This window comes from Haemaphysalis longicornis, unplaced genomic scaffold (assembly GCF_048455015.1).
Source record: "Haemaphysalis longicornis isolate Haplotype H1 unplaced genomic scaffold, Haemaphysalis longicornis Haplotype H1 scaffold_3, whole genome shotgun sequence".
Lineage (NCBI taxonomy): Eukaryota > Metazoa > Arthropoda > Arachnida > Ixodida > Ixodidae > Haemaphysalis > Haemaphysalis longicornis.
In genome coordinates, this window is record NW_027526335.1 from 12,471,134 (window position 1) to 12,490,674 (window position 19,541).

The 19,541-nt window shown below is 46.0% G+C and overlaps 2 protein-coding genes across 5 annotated transcripts in view; both read left to right on the top strand.

Annotated features, from left to right (window-relative positions):
• Positions 1-57: 57 nt before the first annotated feature.
• LOC144173983 (lysosomal aspartic protease-like) overlaps positions 58-19,541 on the top strand; it is a 33,773-nt gene continuing 14,289 nt past the window's right edge. For 2 of the 3 annotated variants that reach the window (XM_077702377.1, XM_077702375.1), the window contains exons 1-3: positions 58-206; positions 12,294-12,432; positions 19,402-19,525. In XM_077702377.1, the coding sequence (XP_077558503.1) occupies positions 76-206; positions 12,294-12,432; positions 19,402-19,525 (394 nt within the window). In that variant the 5' untranslated portion in view covers positions 58-75. Of the gene's footprint in view, positions 207-10,128; positions 10,696-12,293; positions 12,433-19,401; positions 19,526-19,541 lie in introns of those variants that run through there. The other variant, XM_077702376.1, reaches the window with a different exon arrangement.
• LOC144173984 (Fanconi anemia group E protein-like) lies at positions 5,508-9,881 on the top strand. 2 transcript variants are annotated; one of them, XM_077702379.1, is made up of 8 exons: positions 5,511-5,898; positions 5,998-6,096; positions 6,179-6,322; positions 6,569-6,695; positions 6,784-6,859; positions 9,289-9,361; positions 9,443-9,565; positions 9,698-9,875. In XM_077702379.1, the coding sequence occupies exons 1-8, from the start codon at positions 5,560-5,562 to the stop codon at positions 9,797-9,799; spliced, it is 1,083 nt and encodes a 360-aa protein (XP_077558505.1). In that variant the 5' UTR covers positions 5,511-5,559; the 3' UTR covers positions 9,800-9,875. The 2 variants fall into 2 exon arrangements, with proteins under 2 accessions (XP_077558504.1, XP_077558505.1); XM_077702378.1 differs by lacking the exon at positions 6,179-6,322 and having other exon boundaries at positions 5,508-5,898; positions 9,698-9,881.

Genomic DNA, 19,541 nt, shown 5'->3' on the forward strand with positions numbered 1-19,541 from the left:
AACGATGACTTCAGAGCCCCGAAAGTCCCCTTTGCAGCCCAGCGCATGCGCGTACCCGGTGCCGGAACGAAGCCGATGGTGGCGGGGAAATGGAGCGGCGACGTCCTGACCACGCTGGGCGAGTCGTCGTCCGGCCCCGCAAACTTGGTGCCGGCGGGTGGCAAGGGCAGCGGTATATCGCCGAAGGACTCGCCGTTGCAGTGCAGGTACGTCTGCACCAGCGTGAGCAGCAGGGGCGCCAGCAGCTCCAGCGCCGTGATGGCCCAGTTGCGCCGCAGCTTGTACAGGTACACGCTCTTCCACAGCAGCAGCCGAAGCTGCCGCCAGCGCATGGCCACCCTGCGCGCACACGTAAACGTGATGTCGGCAGCGTTTGAGTTCGCCGGCGCCTTCACGATACGCATGTAACGATACTCGCTGTCCGTAGGATTACTGAGCTTGAACTTAACGTGTCTGGTTGTTCTCGATTTTGATTTTGATGATTGATTGTAGGGTTTAACGCGCCGACGCAACGCAGGCGATGAGGCGCGCCGTATTGGAGGGCTCCGGATTAATTTTGACCACCAGGGGATCTTTAACGTGCGCCGAAATCTCGTACACACGGGCGTTTTTGCTTTTCGCCTCCATCAGAAAAGCGGCCGCCGCGGCCGGGAATCGAACCCGCGACCTCGTGCTCAGCAGCGCAACGCCTTAGCCACTGAGCCACCGCGGCGGGTTCTGGTTGTTCTCGATTGATTGTAAGGTTTTTTAACGCGCCGACGCAACGCAGGCGATGAGGCGCGCCGTAGAGTTGAGGGCTCCGGATTAATTTTGACCACCTGGGGATCTTTAACGTGCGCCGAAATCTCGTACACACGGGCGTTTTTGCTTTTCGCCTCCATCAGAAAAGCGGCCGCGGAGGCCGGGAATCGAACCCGCGTCCTCGTGCTCAGCAGCGCAACGCCTTAGCCACTGAGCCACCGCGGCGGGTAAAGATATATGTCTACTGTAGCAAGCGCGTGAGCGCTCCTCGCGGGTTTTGCCGCTTGTTCTGGTAACGCGAATCCTGTACGACTTCTGAGCTACACTATCTTTTGGAGGAAAAAAGAAGTCTTGCCTTTGCACGCCATGTTAAAGGACAACTCAAGTGAGACTTCTTATCACCAAACACGGTTCTAGCGAAACTACGGGCCCATGGCCGCAAAGTATGTTACAAGCAGCTAGCACTGCCGCTGAACGAACCCGAGGGCTCACCTTGTTTTGCCGCCTTCCGTATGGGCGAGGCTTACAGGCAAGTGCGCTGGTAGCCGCTCCTTCAGCGTTCCTTTTCGAAGCTGCCTTTTGAGCGTGTGCACGAGCGTGTGATGGCAGGCTGGCGCGAGGATCGTGCACACGTCATCTTTCTGCGTGACTGCGAAGAAGAGGATGATAATGCTCTTTATGTTAAGAAAACAAAATATCTTTTTCGTCCCTTATGGCTTCTGCGTTATTGTCATCTCGCGTTCAAACTGACCTTCGCTGACCTTTGCAGCCTCTTAAGAATTGGAAGCTTTGGCCGTTCCTTTTACTCGGTATATTCCGTTCGACCAGCATCGTCCTATAATCGAAACGGGCCCAATGAACGAACTTGCTTCTTTATTTACAATTACGGGACTTTCTTACGTCCTTCAAGGATTACCACGCACTAGGCTCTCGGAAGTTCTAAAAAAAAAATATTAGCACAATGTCAGGTCTTGGTGCTGCTCCTCCTTGCACTGTAATATTGCATGTGCTGTGTATGGAGGAGGAAACGGACGGAGATGTGACGCGGAAATTTACTCTCTTCTTCTCCATTGCCTCTTTTCTTTTTTTGCTTGCTATACTTGTTTGTAATTTTATTCCTCACGACGTTCGAATTATCATTAAGCTGTACCCTGCAGACGGATAGGTTTTTTTGTCCAACCTTGATGACTGGTCGATCCCCTGATAGAGTTATGTGACTTTCACCGTAGCACATATTTGTACTATGCGAAATATTGTTGATTCGCATGGTGGTTTAAAGACTAAAGAAAGATATTGAGACGACGTTTGGCGTGACTGTTTATTCGAGCACCCGGGCGAAGGAACCACCCAAATGGTGATGATGATGATTATGTACAGGTGATGATGCCTGGCCCATCGGAGCCAGCACTGATGATAGTGGGGTTTCTACAAACTTTCTGCCGCCCCCTGCTACGCTTGCCTTCTCTAGGGATCCACTCTGTTACCCTTAATGACCAACGGTTATCTTGCCTTCGCATTACATGCCCTGCCCACGTCCATTTCTTCTTCTTAATTTCTACTAATATGCCCTTAACACGCGTTTGTTCCCTCACCCACTCCACTCTCTTCTTGTCCCTTAACGTTACACCTATCATCCTCCATTCCATTGCTCGCTGAGTCGTTCTCAATTTAACTTGAACCCTCTTAGTGAGCCCCCAAGTTTCTGCCCCGTAGGTGAGTACCGGTAAGATACAGCTGTCATACACTTCCTTCTTCAGGGAAAATGGTAGGCTTCCAGTCACTATCTGAGAATATCTGCGGTATGCACTCCACCCCATTCGTATCCTTCTAATTACCTCTGCCTCATGGTTGGGATCTGGGATCACAACTTGGCCTAAGTAGATATATTCGCTTACCACTTCCACTGCCTCGCCACCTATCTCAAACCGCTGTTCTGCCCCGAGGTTATTCATCATTACTTTAGTTTTCTGCAGATTAATTTTCAGCCCCACGTTTATACTTGTTTGTCCAGTTCGGAAAGCATGCTTTGCAATTCGTCCCCCGAGTTACTTAGCAAGGCAGCGTCATCAGCAAATCTGAGGTTACTGAGGTATTCTCCATTAACCCTTACTCCCACCTGTTCCCAATCCAATGTTCTGAATACTTCTTGTAAACATGCTGTGAATAACATTGGAGAGATTGTGTCTCCTTGTCTGACGCCCTTCCTTATAGGTATTTTACTGCTCTCCTTATGGAGGATGACGGTAGCTGTGGACCCATTGTAGATATCCTTTAGTATTCTTACATAATGCTCGTCTACACCCTGGTTCCGTAATGCCTGAATCAGGGCCGTACCCAGAGGGGGGGTTTGGGGGTTCAAACCCCTCCCGAAATCTTTTCCAGGCAGCACGTAAACAATACTTACTCTTGCTTTCAGCAAAACTACCCCCTTCCCGAAATTCATAACCCCCCCCCCCCCCCCCCCCCCGAAAAAAATTTCTAGGTTACGGCCCTGGCCTGAATGACTGCTGATGTTTCGACAAACTCAAATGCTTTCTCATAGTTTATGAAGGCTATATATGGGGGTTGAGTATACTTCGCGCATCTCTCTATCACCTGATTGATCGTGTGAATATCGTCCATTGTTGAATAGCGTTTACGAAACACTGCTTATTCTTTGGGTTGACTGAAATCTCAGGTGTCAGTAATTCTGTTAGCGATTACTTTTGTAAGTACCTTGTAGACGACTGACAGTAAGCTGATCGGCCTGTAATTTTTCAAGTCCTTCATGTCACCTTTCTTATGGATTAGGATGATGTTCGCGTTCTTCCAAGAATCCGGCACTCTTGTGGTCATTAGGCATTGCGTATACAGGTTTGCCAGTTTTTCAAGTACAATTTTCCCGCCATCCTTCAAGAGGTCTGCTGTTATCTGATCCTCACCAGGTGCTTTGCCCCCTTTCATTTCTTTCAAAGCCTTCCTTACTTCTTCGGTCGTTACTGGTGGGATATCTATCTCATCTGAACTACTGTCTCGTTCGGCATTATCCTGTATGTCCCGGCTACTTTACAGATCCCTATAGAACTCCTCGGCCACTGTGACTATTTTATCCCTATTTGTGATGATATTGCCTTGCTTGTCTTTAAGTGCATACATCTGATTTTTCCCCACGCCAAGACGCCTCTTCACTGCTTTCAAGTTACCTCAGTTCTTTACAGCGTATTCGACCCTCTCCATATTATACTTCCGTATGTCAGCTGTCTTGTGTTTATTGATTAACTTCGAAAGCTTTGATAGTTCTATTGTGTCAGCTGAGGTAGAGCCCAATACCTATCCAAAACGTGGGATTCCAACCCTGCTACAGTCTACGTGGACGGGGCAGGCCCCACCAATTGTGTAACCACAGCAGCGGCCTGCTCGTCCAGCGGTAACCCCATAGCAATGGCATCCACCAAAACGATTGATCCGGCCCGCGCGGAAGAGGTTGCCAATTGCCTGGCCATCTCTGCCCAGCCTCGCGCCATAATAATGATGATTCCGAAGTGGCTTGCCGAAATTTTATCACAGGCAGGATATTCCCCCTGGCCCTTCGAGTAATTGCGAATCATCCTCCTGAAGGTGCACAGACCGTACGGTTCCAGGACATCAATGACAAAACGGGGGGAACGTCACCGCGCACGCGTTATTTATTCCGGGCGTTCACCCCCGCTGGTTGCCCCTAGACTTGGCAGGAGGAAATTTCCAGCTCTTCATCTCTCGCCCACAAGAACGGAGGAGGTGAAACAGCTTTACACGAACACGTACACTTCCAATTCCCGCAACCCTACATAAGTACTACCCGGACATCTACCCAACGGCCAACACCACAATTCCCGCACTGCGATCAAACGGGAGATTTACTCCACACGATGTGGTACTGGACACAAATCCCCACATGAAGAACATATAGCACCGAACAACAGATCCCCGACACAATGGGAGGCCTCCTCAACCCGCATCCAGCTTGCCAGAAATGGCTCACGGACCGGGCAGAGAGAGCTACACGTCGCCGTAGGCCAACGAAAGCCCCGGACTAAAGGGCCCGACCATCGTGACTCAAGAAGCTCTGAGCAAATAAAGTTCTCTATCTATCTATCTCACTCTCGGCGGCAGCGACGCGCTGCGAGATAACGGCATTATAGTGATTGTAGCGCGCGCCGCGTGCGGTCGCTCATCACGCGGTCACTTGCTGAGACGCAGCAGTTATGTGCCGTGACTGAGAGGACTGCAGCTCGCGCTACGCACAAATTTCACACTCGGGAGCATAGTAATCGTCAGCCACTTTTTCTGCGCTGCTTTTTCTGTGTAGGACTGCACCAACTAGCCCGTTGTAATCACTGTTGTGTCGCAGCACATGGTCATGGCGGTCATGGTAGGATATGGTCAGTGCTCACTGCTCTGTCGTGCACGTGGTGAGCTGATCGAATGGCGGGAGCCATAAACGCACCCCCTTCCCTCCCCACCACCACCACCTTGCGTCCTTGGGGCCAAAATTTTGGGGTGGGGTGTGGGGAGATGTCCCTCTTCTACGGCTACGGAGCTGACAAAGCGTTGGACGAAGCGCCGATCCTTCTCGGCTTCGTGGACCGGAGGCGAAGGTCAACAGGCCGAAAACCGAAACTGGAGAGGCGATGACTGGAGGCATCCTGAAGCACCTGGAGGCCTGGAGTCAATCCAAAGACAAATTGTCAAGCCAAGGGAAGTACGTTATATATACGAAGTGCGCTAAGTTTGGTGTGGTTGGATCCTCCCTGTTCTGTGATACTGATTACCGCGAAATTATACCAGCGGTTTGACAGTATGTTTACACTCTACGGCCGGGTATATTCCGACTGCAAGCGCGATATGTTATTGGAACTCTTGGAAGAATTAAAATCCAAGGGCACGAGTGAGCAACCCAGATCGTTAGAAACCCGAGCCACTCCGCAGGAACGCTGCAAGCCGTTGTTTCAATTTCTTCCCTGTGACTCCGAACCAGAACCGATCGGTGATGTTCTAGATGACGACACTGCGGAGCTCGATGAAGACCCCGAGGAAATCGTGGCGAGCAACAATCGTGAACTATGCACACATAAAATGGACGAGCTTGAGGTGCATGGTGCTCCGGATGATTTGGCGGATCTGCCTGAAGAGATACAGGTTAGTCACTACACTGTACGCGTTTTCCTTTTGTGAATAATTTTGTGTGGGCTGCCCAAGGTCATAACTAGTGCCCGTTCGGTTCTCGCTCTACCGCAGCTGAGCGTAGCAAGGATTAAAGAAGCGCTGCATTCTTGCGATGAAGGAGCTGTTCTGACGGAGGATATTCGTTTCATGGTTGCTGCAAGGCCAGAGACGGTACGCAAGAGTGCTTTTACATCACTCGCATGTCACAAGGTGCTACTGCTTCGTGTTTACTACGACAGATTTTATTTTTCAGGTCGCTGCAGTTTGTGATGAACTGGAGACGGACGCGATTGCCCATTCGAAAATGTTTTTGCTGCTCGCTTCGTTTGCTGCTCTTAAGGGTGAAATTAGCCTCATCAACGGCGTTGTCTTCGTGAAGTCTGTACTTCTTCCCAAGGTGCAATAATGCTATTGTGTTTTAATAATTATGTTTGTGAATCTGACGAAGTGTTCGAGATTGTGCGATATTTTTCTGTTAATTTTCCACGTAGAGAAGTTCCTTGTTATTATGAATGTTAACGTATAAAGCATTTTATTCGTGTATTTTTAATAGAAAATATCTGAACGAGGTTAAACGTCTGGAGATATATTTTTTTCGTCATTCTTGGTGATTTCTGTCTTTCCTTTTTTTTTTTCCCCGAAGGTTGCTAGTTGGGATGAAAACACCAGGGCTCGTCCACTTGTTGAGTCCATTGTAGCCTTTGCACAGGATTTGCCACATGTTACCATTGAGGGCCTTGTCATTCCTCTAATATCTTCGGAGAAATTAGGTTTGTACGACTATCACTGCATGCGAATAACAGCATGTTAGATCCAAACTTATGTAACTCTTATTGTGGATTACTTTTTCTTGACCAGGAAAAGTGCAGGCTGAAGTTGTGGAAATGCTCATCAGGGAAGGAATTCCTAAAGACTACACCCCAGTCTGCTTGAGGCACTGTACTCTTTTTTGTTTGCCAAGTTCTTTTCATCCCATGTCGCCATAAAAAGTATGGGCTACAGTAATTGATGCTAGAAATTCATCGAAATGCCGTTTATGGCAGCATATAAAACTTTATAAATGCTACTGCCATTGCCACCCACTGCTACAAACAGAGAGTACTCATGGTATTTAGCACACTAGAGTGACTCCAGCAGACTCCTTCAGTTTAGGAATTTGCTGTTAGCTGCTATTACATCAGCATATTAACTTTTTTCTGAATACCGTTGTGCTGTCTTTGAACCTGACATTTCAGATCAAATGTGATGCCATTCTTATTCTACTTTATGTTGATACAACGATGTGCTTATCATATTAAGCACGTTGAACACGAACATAAACCTTTGTGTCCAAGGACGGAAAAGGGTTCTTTGGCCTCAGGCAGGTGCCAATCATTTCTGACCCAAGAAATAACGAATGGCTGAACGGCTTCGTACTGTTGGAATCACTGAGTTCACCCAGCAGATAAATCATTGACACCAGCAGGTAACAGGATGTTTATTCCAGTGTGCACATTGCGAGCGTAGACTTGGTTGGGAGAGGTCTAGACTGAGTAGATGGTCGAGTGGAGGCAATGCATTGTTTGAGCCAGACTCTGCTTCATTCCCCACACAGGCAGGAAAAAAGTGTGCCTTGTCCTCTTTTCAAATGTTGCTGCAAATTCTGAGGCGGGGCTTCCTAGCTGTTCAGATTCAAACGGCATCCATTGCTGCTAGTCGGTATTAACCAGTTGCCCAACAATGTATTGCAGCTTTGCGAAAGACAGCCATTGTGGAATTTCTAGTCAGGGTTCCCTTAACTTGGCCACTTGATAAGACCGTGCAGATCTTTTAAAGAGGTATGTCCGCTTTGTTGTTTAAAGTAAAATGACCAGACGTCCCAATTTAAGCGGGACACGTCCCGGTTTTGCGGCTGTGGTCCCGCTGTCCCGCAGCCTGCTTCTGGACCGGTGTTTTGTCCCGCTTTCGGCCAGAATTATGGAAAACGGGTATCAAGCCCAGTGTCACTAATGAAAAGCTGGAGGAATGGCAGAGCCGAAACAAACCATTTGAGGAACTTCAAAAAAAGAGTGCACACGATGAAACTAAGCAAGATAGTGTTGGGTGTCCCTTGCTTAGTCCGAATGACTGAGCTGTTTTGTTTAAGTTACAGTGTACCAACAATCCGTTCAGCACACCCTTCTGCATCATTGCTCGTCGAACAAAGGGCGAGAGAAATATGAAACGTATTATCTTCCAGTTAAAACAAAATTTCACTGAGCCTTAGTCTCCCTTCAAGCTATGTCCGACGTTCTTACACCTCCCTTCCTGTCCCTGTCTCTCTCCCCCCCCATCCCGCTTTGGAGTCTGAGGAATATGGTCACTTTAGTTTAAAGTGAAGGTAATTTTTATAAACGTTCTCTAATACTACAAGCACAAACACATCTGTCAAATTACAGGTAACCATGTCAGTTTTCCGATTAATATTGTTGACTTTCTCCTTCCTTGCATGTGCATTCTTGTTGCCAAGTGCCCTGTGGATGAGCACCCTCTTGGCAGTTTATGTGCAATGACTTACGGCCAACTGAAAATTATAAACGACGTAAAATGACGCTGCAGTTATTTCTGAAACAAGTTTGGCATAAACATCAACGGCATGTGTGTTTGGTGTTGCTACTAGCTGGTATATACTGTTTGTACAGCACAGTAAAAGCCCCTAATGAGCGACCAGAATGTCCGTAGGCTAGCTTTTGAAAAGAGTTAGCTACAGTTTTCACCATAGGGTCCTTACTTTAGTGGTTGTCTTGCGATAACCACGCCATGCCCACAATACAGGTAATAATAACGACACTGTGAATATGACTACTTTTGAGTACCAGCAAGAAAAATTTAGTCAAGGAATTGAGAAACCAATTTTTTGTTAAGTCAAGTTTAGCAGTATTGCATTTCAACTTTTCTGATATATTGACATGTGTATGGTGGGTGATTGTGGACACATGAATACAGTTGCAAAGACACAACGTGCACAGGTTGTGGTATAATACCCCAAAATTAATAGCATGCATTGTGTTAAACACTTCAGTTCCCTATGTTCAATTGACTGGAGCCACGCTTCTGGATGAAGCCACGCTTTAGTTTCAATTGAGCCTTTTTTGCAACCACAGCCAGCAAAAGCCAACTGAAGCGAAGAAGAATTCACCCATAAATTTTTCTCTTTCTTCCCATCTTCGTTTCAGACTAGTCCAAATTGGTCGCATGATTGTCACCTAAATGAACACTTTTCTTTTTCTCCTACTTTTTTATATATAGTTATCATTTTCCACTTATCACCGAGGCATCAATGACTACACAGCTTCTTTGATTCATGCAAGCTATAAATAACTGCTCGTGATTGTCTATGTGCAGGCGGACGCTACAAGAATCAAAAGCCTGCATTGAGACACTTGTGATGTTTATTCACAGTATAATTCAAAAGAAGGTGAGGGTTGTTTTCCTTAGATATCAGTTTGACTTTGCCCTCTACATAAAGACATTACTCCGTCCCTCTTTTCTTTTTCAGGGGCCGTTAGAAAGTGTGCTCACTGAACTAGTGAGTTGGATCACGTCTGTAAAAGATGAGACAAATGCTGACAGCAAATTTTCGCGGCTGATAATGGATTTGGTCTGCTTGTATGGCTCACAGGTTGTTACCTTTTTTATCATTCGTAGCTTGCATGCTTTTAGTGCAACATGCATGAAAGCATGCATGCAGCATGGATGAGAATAACTCTGTATGGTTTGTGAATTTTTTTGCTTTTTTTTTCTTTGTTTTTAGATGTCACCTGCCCATATAGATAGCATCGTGAAAGTGGTGACTGTGAATCAGACCTTACTCAAGAAACCAATTGAAAACATGCTGAGGAAGTTGAAAAAGTGATGGCGTATGGGCATGTTGAATATTTTTACAAGCGTGGAGACGCCTTATTTCATGAGGTTGCTGTAATATTACGTGTAAAAAAACAAACTGTTATTTTGTGAATAAAACTGTTATAAATTGTTAAGAGCCTCGAAAACATTCCGACTGCCGTTTTAGTGGGGAGTACTAGTGCTCAATTTGTCATGGCGACTATGTTAATAACAAAATATTGCACTGTAATAAAGTGCTCTACTTAGGGCAACAAAAAAAAAACGTTAAGACTCATTGCAACCATTAATAAAATTTATTTTTGGGACCCCAAAAATATGCAACACTCAGCTGCCAATGCGCTGAACGAGTCGCAGTTTTGCGCGCGGTTGGAGTGTTCACATTGGGGGTCTTGTCTTCATCAGGGTGGCACCAAACTAGCCTAGCAAAATTCACGGTCGGAGTATCACCCGCATTCTTGAAGCTTCATTTTCCGGAGCAGTGCTACAGAAAGACCAGTCAAGTAACCACAAAACAGAAAAAGGAGAAAAACAAACGAGCCCGCTCCATTTTCTCCGGCGTTACCGGATTCGGCGAGCGGATGCGCGGACTCTGCGCGATGATGGGAGCGAGCACGGGCGAGTGGCATCGGCGCGGGGCGATGGCTCCGTACGCATGCATGATTTGCCGACTCCGGCGAGCCACATAAACGGAACCAGGCCGCGTCGATAAGGGAGGAGCGGCGCTTGCGGGGGGAGGTCAAGTTCGGACGGAACCTGCTGCAGCGTGCTCGCGCGGCGATGCACCGGCGGCGGCGGCGGCTGGCATTCTTTTGTTGGCTCCAGGACGAGCAGGATGGGCGAATCGCTCTGCGTTTTCACTCTCCCGCTGCTGCTCGCCCTGGTCGTGCCCGCGGCATCGCTCCTCAGGTGAGTACTTGACATCTTGCTGGGCCGTTCGAACGCGGTCCGCGCCCTCGTCTGCGCACGGCCGCGCTTTGCGCTCGTGGTTGTGTCCGTTTAGTCCGCACACAACTAGAGTCAAGCGCCACTCGATGACAGTACCGGTACTCCGGGCGGACCATCTGAAAGTGATCGCCATCGTAAGCGAAAGTCGAACCCGCGACCTTTTTTTTGTAAGCGGGATATGTGTTCCGCACCGCAAGTGCTGTGATGGGAGAGGCTAGCTAATTTCTCGCCAGTCCATCGCTGTGCAAAATTAGTTTTTGGGTAACAGATTATATATATATATATTGCCCCTTATTTTAATTTCTCACTCCAATTCCAGTTTTGTGTTTCCCCCTTCCCGCGCCCCGTGAAAAGAGAGAAAAGAATGTGGGAAACAAGACCTGCTCCAGCTAGGCCATGGCAGGTTTAAAGCCAATATAAAATAAGTAGGGTTAAAGTCAAGCATTAAAAAAAAGCGAATTTGAATATTTAAAAAAAAAACTGAAGTAACAGTAGGACATGAAAGCAAAGTTTAAAAGAAAAACTGAGCGCAAAGAATTAAGAAACGAAGCAGAAGAGAGAAAATTTGCAACTCAGTTCGATATAATTAAAAGTTTGCACAAAGTAGCATTTCCTCTTTAAGAAAAAAAAAACATACTTCAGTACATCACTCACTATATGTACACAATGTGCAATTTAATGAAAGACCACAGTAAGCATGTAATCCTGGGAACCCGTCAACACAACAAGTAATTTGCACACCGAGGTAATCACGTCACTGACAAAACATTACGCACAACTCCCCAGATGGAGAACTAAGCCCATAAAACGAAATAACTGCACACAAAGATTGCAAAAGCCTTACACAGTGCATTGCAAAAGTAAACTATGCATATGCACATTATTTACAGGAACAGTACCAGCAGACAAGAACCAGTCAAAATTGTGGGTATTTAAGAATTACCACAAGCACGGGTAGTACTCTCAAAGAAAGCAGTAGTCAGAGCTGAGACTGCATCATTCACATATCGCAGATACCAGGTCACGTTGTAGCACTGGGACCTCGGGGAGGCAGTACTGCAGAGATGCAGTTCATGGGTGGCACGTAACTAGGTGTTATCCAGTTCAATGCACAGTGCGGCAAGTGGGGGCAAAGATGCAAAATAAAACACTGGAAAAATGCCCTTCACAATGCCAACACTACGGAGAGCTGGAGGGTAGGGGCTGGCGCAGAGTACACAACAGGGCTCAGATTCAGACCACTGAAGACACATAGGCGTCACACCTTGGGCATTCATCGAGAAATGAAATCGACGAGCTCCATGAGTACCTTCACAGCTATCGAACTGTCCAAAAGGCGTCGAAGCTGCAGCAGTTCGAAAGTGGTCTCAAGAGACCACCATTAGATTTTTTTTTTTTCTGCTCCTCATTTTAATTTTTCCTCTGTCTAACAAGCTGCAGAATCTGGAACATAATCTTGTACAATATGCGAGCAGGACATTTAGAGAAGCAACCAAGAAGTGACATGACATGAACCGCCAATGACTTATTGGTTTGCTTTTGTTTCCTCTTGTGTGCAGCATTCCATTACACCGGTTCAAGTCTGTGAGGCAGACCCTGGGTGAAGTAGACACCGAGTTGGTTGTGGCCCAACCAAAGTACTACAATGATGCGGGCTCTGCTATGCCGATTCCTGAGCCCCTCTCCAACTACCTTGATGTAAGTGAGGCAGTGCCAATGCTGTTTTCTTATAGGCAACTATCGTTAATTTGAAGCTAGCTCACTTTTATCACTTAAATTCAATCAAACGTAGAGGCCCTGTTATGGTGCCAAGCTATGTACGTTGACTTGGGTTTGTTAAATTTCCAGCTCAGTTTGACCAAATTTTGCCTATTCCATTTAGGGTAAAATCAACTACAATGTGAAGGTAGTGAACTTTGAATCAATGGGAGTCAACTATAACGTCTATAATATGACGAAAAAAAAGTGGTATGCGAAATATTTGTGACACCGAGAATGTGAAGGTAGTGAAAGTAGTGTTAAAAGACTTTCGAATGGCAAATGATCTACTGCCTTCCTTTGCTGCACTCCCGTAATAATGTAGATTGTCAGTCCCGAACTCGTTTTTGATTCCTGAAGAAGCAATTTGGAATTTGTTTTTTATTTTTTACGCACCTTCCTATGGTTTGGATGAGTCTGAGGCTGTAAATCAAAGAGCCCCAATGTAACTTTTGGGAGAGGTGTAAGGAGCATTTGCATGCTCCAAGCCCAGCTCTGATTTTTATGCACCCTCTGTCTGTGGAAACAGTGGTGTAATGTTTACAACAGTTGTTTAGATATGATGGACAATACGAATGTAAAGAAATGATTAACTAAAGCTGCCCAGGACTGTCTTATCAACGGGAAACAAAAACGAACATTTATGCTGCAAATTTAGTGTTTCCAGGAAGCAGCTGATGCATGCAAAATGTTCCATGAGTGGTCAGCATGTAACAGTGGGGTAAAGAGGCTGCAACTACTAAAACACCTTCTTTCAAGATTTCTGATGGTGCGTTATGTGTTTGTAATAATGTCTCATGATTGGACAGCATGTAACTGTGGGGGAAAGAGACTGCAACTACTAAAACAACCTCTTTCAAGATTTCTGATTGTGCGTTATGCATTTGTAATATTGTCTAACACTTTGCTGATGTTTTGTTACGAACGTTCATCGCAGTATACTAATTTGCATGCCTGCATGTTTTCTCTCTTGTCCCTGCAGGAGACGTAAATGTGAGTATGCATTTCACCTGCCTTCTTGCACATTGGCAGCAGTGTAACAGTTAATGTCCTTCACAATATTGGTAGGAAGCCGCTGACTTATTGCATGCCATTTACTTACTCTGGGATGTTGGCTCAGGCTTAGCTCTGGCTCATGTGCTACTTTATAACATCAGTCAGGCAAAGCATGACACCCCCGAAACAAATAGGCTATATAAATACTTCCTGGCGTATCATACACCTTTCAGCATTGTATAAAAGTCGCATCAGTCAACCTTCCTCACAAAGATTTACAGCCTAAAGCTAAGTGACAAACATGATGGGCGTCCGGCGGACTTTATTGATGGGACCATAGCAAACGTCCATGCACACACGTAGCTCGGACGTCCGTTGGACCAAGTTGAACGGACGTTCACGTTTCCCAGAAAAATACATCCAAAGTACGTAAGCCGGACGTCGAGCGCGGGACTCGGTTGTTTGGCTGTAAAACAGACGTCCTACGGATATCAGTGGTCCAATAGGTTTTTAGATGAAGCCAACATGGCGAGCATTTATATATAAAAAAATGTATGCTAAACATTTCTGACATGAAGAAACCAATTTTTAATAAATAGGCCTCGAATGGTTTTGAAAGCTGCATTCTGCGGGTGCTTTCATGTTTATTGGCTGTCGGTTATTATTTATTATTTATATGTAATAATGCTATTTTCATCCGTGGGCCTTGCACCCATTTTTTGTTTGTGCATCTGTGCTTTCTTTCTGTTTAACCGTTTCAGTCTGTGAGTATCTTTTTAATCCTTTTTTCTGTGGTGGGGTCAACTTGACTGCAACTTAGGAGGATTGGGGGAAAGGAGGGGGGAAATGCTGGAGGGAGGGCAGAATGGAAAGGAGAAGGGGGCCATTTGACAGTACAGATATCTGCCATGCAAAAGGACATATAGCATTGCACCAAGAGTCATCAGAGATGAGTTGTGCCTGAATTTCTTCTAATTTATTCACCTAGTACCCACAGCACCTTATGGCATTGCAGCATCCTGTGGGTGGATAAAAAGAAAGAATGAAACAAGCACTGCATTAAAACAACGAGAAGAAATTAAAGTGTAGAATAACGGTAATGAGTAAAGCAGGAAAGCGTCAAACATCCAGACATCTATAATATAAGGCAAAAACAACAAAGGCCCCAAGACAGACCTTTAAAGGGGCCATGTAGACAAAATACGTCTGTTTCAATCAAAAGATTTTGTGTTTGATGGTGCCCCTAGCACTTGTCGGGCAGCATACAATGCTCACTGAGAAATTAATCAATTTGGGTTAAAAATTTCATTCTCCCGCCTAATCGTATGCTTTCGTGACATCTGCCATGAAGTCATGGGGGCGGGTATTCGAACAAACTTCCAGTGCATCATTAGGCTCTGCAGCTTCGCTTACCGTCAGTCCTCCCAGATGGCGCTACCATAGTCAGCCGCGGATCGTTGTCCGCCGTTGCATTATTTTTGACCGTATTTGCACCAGGCTTGTTTTTGTTAGAGTAGAAAGTAATCGTTTCATGAAACATGGGGTATGCTTGACAAACAGTAAAGGTTACGTAAGACAACATCACTTACGCCAATCAGCCAGCGTCATGTAACACAACTCTAAAGCGGCGGGCTGCTGTGCAGCTAAAAAAAAAGCATAGTGCGTCCAGTACCAAGAGCAGCGCCCATCGGTACATCTATGTTTATGTGTATTTTCCTAACTTTCATTGCTTACCCAACCATTCTTACTGCTGTAAAGTGAGAATGCAATGCATTTAAAGGAGTCATGAAGAGAAAACACAAGTTTGGTTCATTCAAAAGATTGTCTCGTTAGAATCATACTGACACCACTTTTAACGTAAACTTCGCTCAAATAAGCTACATAATTAGGAAAAACGGGAATGGTCATGCGACCCACCAGCTCATTTCCCGCAACAGAACCTATGATGTCACATGAGCTAAGCTCTGCGATTGGCGGAGGCTGGCAGAAGCAGACGAAAATTAGGTAGAGCTTACAAACTAGACGAACGAGCGATTTGCGCTTAAATTTAGGGCACATTCTTTACAAAGCAATAAGAATGATGGGACAAACAGTGGAAGTTACGAAAGCACATGTAAACATAGAAGTACTGATGCGTTCTTCTGTTCGTACTGTGCACAGCATGCTTGGTTTAGCTGCACAGCACTACGGGGCTTGGGGTTGTCTCAGACGACACTGGCCGATTGACGCAAGCAACGGTGTCTTACGTGACCCCATTTGTCGAGCGAGCACTGTTTCAGGGAACAGAACAAAAACAAGCCAGGTTTAAATGCGGGCAAAAACAAACCAAACGCTTGCCATGGTATGGTGGCGCCATCTAGGTTACGGAACGTAAAGAAATGCGGGAACAAACCAACACCGCTGTACAGGGTGGAGACAACCTTTGAACGGTCCCGTGCCGCCGCAATTGGGCCAACGGGCTCAATGCGTTATTCCTTTCATTTCCCACGAGACCTAGCAACGCGAAACAGACAATATGATTCAAACTTCTTCAGTAAACCGCGTTGCGGCGATAATTTTAGCGCGGTTTTGACACAAGGACTTGCTTCGGCGGCGAGCGAGCAACCGAAAATGGCGGCGCCAGCGTATACGTGTCTCTACCCTGTACGGCGGATGCGTGAATGAAGGTATTCTAGGCTGCAGAGCGGTCGGTTCCTGTGATGTCATTTGGGACCACGAAAACGCACGATTCAGCGAGAAAATCAAAATTTTAACCTAAATTGTTTAATTTCTCAGTGAATAAAGCACCGTTTGTATCCGGACAAGCGCTGGGGGCACTATAAAACACGAAATCTTTCGAATAAAACCAACTTGCATTTTCTCTTCATGGCTCCTTTAAGCACAAATAGCTAATTCAGCAAGCTTGTAAGCACTGCCTAATTTGCGTTTGCTTTTGCCGTCCTCAGCCAATCGCACAGCCAGGCATATGACATCATAGGTTCTGTTGCAGGAAATGAGCCAGTGGGTCGCATGGCCATTCCTTTTTTTCCTAAATATATAGCTTAATTGGGCGAAGTGTGCGTTAAAAGTGGGGTCAGTATGATTCTAACGAGACAATCTATCAAATGAACCAAGCTTGTGTTTTGTCTGCATGGCCCTTTTAAAGGAGCCATGAAGAGAAAACACAAGTTTGGTTCATTCAAAAGATTGTCTCGTTAGAATCATACTGACACCACTTTTAACGTAAACTTCGCTCAAATAAGCTACATAATTAGGAAAAACGGGAATGGTCATGCGACCCACCAGCTCATTTCCCGCAACAGAACCTGTGATGTCACATGGGCTAAGCTCTGCGATTGGCGGAGGCTGGCAGAAGCAGACGCAAATTAGGTAGAGCTTACAAACTAGACGAACGAGCGATTTGCGCTTAAATTTAGGGCACATTCTTTACGAAGCAATAAGAATGATGGGACAAACAGTGGAAGTTACGAAAGCACATGTAAACATAGAAGTACTGATGCGTTCTGCTGTTCGTACTGCGCACATGCTTTGGTTTAGCTGCACAGCACTACGGGGCTTGGGGTTGTCGCAGACGACACTGGCCGATTGACGCAAGCAACGGTGTCTTACGTGACCCCATTTGTCGAGCGAGCACTGTTTCAGGGAACGAATATTTTCTCACAGAACAAAAACAAGCCAAGTTTAAATGCGGGCAAAAACAAACCAAACGCTTGCCACGGTATGGTGGCGCCATCTAGGTTACGGAACGTAAAGAAACGCGGGAACAAACCAACACCGCTGTACAGGGTGGAGACAATTTTTGAACGGTCCCGTGCCGCCGCAATTGGGCCAACGGGCTCAACGCGTTATTCTTTTCGTTTCCCACGAGACCTAGCAACGCGAAACAGACAATATGATTCAAACTTCTTCAGTAAACCGCGTTGCGGCGATAATTTTAGCGCGGTTTTGACACAATGACTTGCTTCGGCGGCGAGCGAGCAACCGAACATGGCGGCGCCAGCGTTACGTGTCTCTACCCTGTACGGCGGATGCGGGAATGAAGGTACTCTAGGCTGCAGAGCGGTCGGTTCCCGTGATGTCACTTGGGACCACGAAAACGCACGATTGAGCGGGAAAATCAAAATTTTAACCTAAATTGTTTAATTTCTCAGTGAATAAAGCACCGTTTATATCCGGACAAGCGCTGGGGGCACTATAAAACACGAAATCTTTCGAATAAAACCAACTTGCATTTTCTCTTCATGGCTCGAAGAGAAAATGCAAGTTGGTTTTATTCGAAAGATTTCGTGTTTTATAGTGCCCCCAGCGCTTGTCCGGATACAAACGGTGCTTTATTCACTGAGAAATTAAACAATTTAGGTTAAAATTTTGATTTTCCCGCTCAATCGTGCGTTTTCGTGGTCCCAAGTGATATCACAGGAACCGACCGCTCTGCAGCCTAGAATACCTTCATTCACGCATCCGCCGTACAGGGTAGAGACACGTAACGCTGGCGCCGCCATGTTCGGTAGCTCGCTCGCCGCCGAAGCAAGTCATTGTGTCAAAACCGCGCTAAAATTATCGCCGCAACGCGGTTTACTGAAGAAGTTTGAATCATATTGTCTGTTTCGCGTTGCTAGGTCTCGTGGGAAATGAAAGGAATAACACGTTGAGCCCGTTGGCCCAATTGCAGCGGCACGGGACTGTTCAAAGGTTGTCTCCACCCTGTAGCGGTGTTGGTTTGTTCCCGCGTTTCTTTACGTTCCGTAACCTAGATGGCGCCACCATACCGTGGCAAGCGTTTGGTTTGTTTTTGCCCGCATTTAAACCTGGCTTGTTTTTGTTCTGGGAGAAAATATTCGTTCCCTGAAACAGTGCTCGCTCGACAAATGGGGTCACGTAAGACACCGTTGCTTGCGTCAATCGGCCAGTGTCGTCTGAGACAACCCCAAGCCCCATAGTGCTGTGCAGCTAAACCAAAGCATGCTGTGCGCAGTACGAACAGCAGAACGCATCAGTACTTCTATGTTTACATGTGCTTTCGTAACTTCCACTGTTTGTCCCATCATTCCTATTGCTTTGTAAAGAATGTGCCCTAAATTTAAGCGCAAATCGCTCGTTCGTCTAGTTTGTAAGCTCTACCTAATTTGCGTCTGCTTCTGCCAGCCTCCGCCAATCGCAGAGCTTAGCCCATGTGACATCACAGGTTCTGTTGCGGGAAATGAGCTGGTGGGTCGCATGACCATTCCCGTTTTTCCTAATTATGTAGCTTATTTGAGCGAAGTTTACGTTAAAAGTGGTGTCAGTATGATTCTAACGAGACAATCTTTTGAATGAACCAAACTTGTGTTTTCTCTTCATGGCTCCTTTAAGGACCTCCTGACTTCTCATCTCAAGTATCGAAGACTGCACGATTTATGACAACATATTGTCACCTACCAGTAATATACGTTGAAAGCCGCCGCAGAGTTTTAGAGTTAGTGCCATAGAATGACAGCTTCTTAGTAAAATGTTGTGGCTAAGGAACTGTGTCAAACATTTTTCTACAATCTAGAAAATGCAGTCAACAGCCATAAAGGGTCTGTGCAATATCATGGGTGAACTGTACCATTTGGGTGATGCAAAATAAACCTTTGCGGAATACACATTGAAACAAGTTAGTTTAAAAAAGCATCATTTTCAATGTGTGCGGCTATACTGGCACATTAAAAAAATTTATTCTTATGCCTTCAAACACACTAATTATTAGTGAAATGGGGTGGGGGAAATAGGTAGTTTGGCATGCATAACAAGGAATATTTGTCTAGATTGGGATAGCACTTGCGAATTTCAGTTCGTGGGGAATGACAACGTTACAGAGTGCATTTAAAAAAAACTATGTTTTATGTGGAATTGAAATTTATGTACACCTAATTGGTCCCATTGCCCTTCCAGGCCCAGTACTATGGTCCAATCAGCATTGGTGTGCCCCCACAGCCTTTCCGAGTGGTCTTTGACACGGGCTCATCCAACCTCTGGGTCCCATCGAGACAATGCAAGTGGACAAACATTGCGTGCTGTAAGTTCTTGTCCCA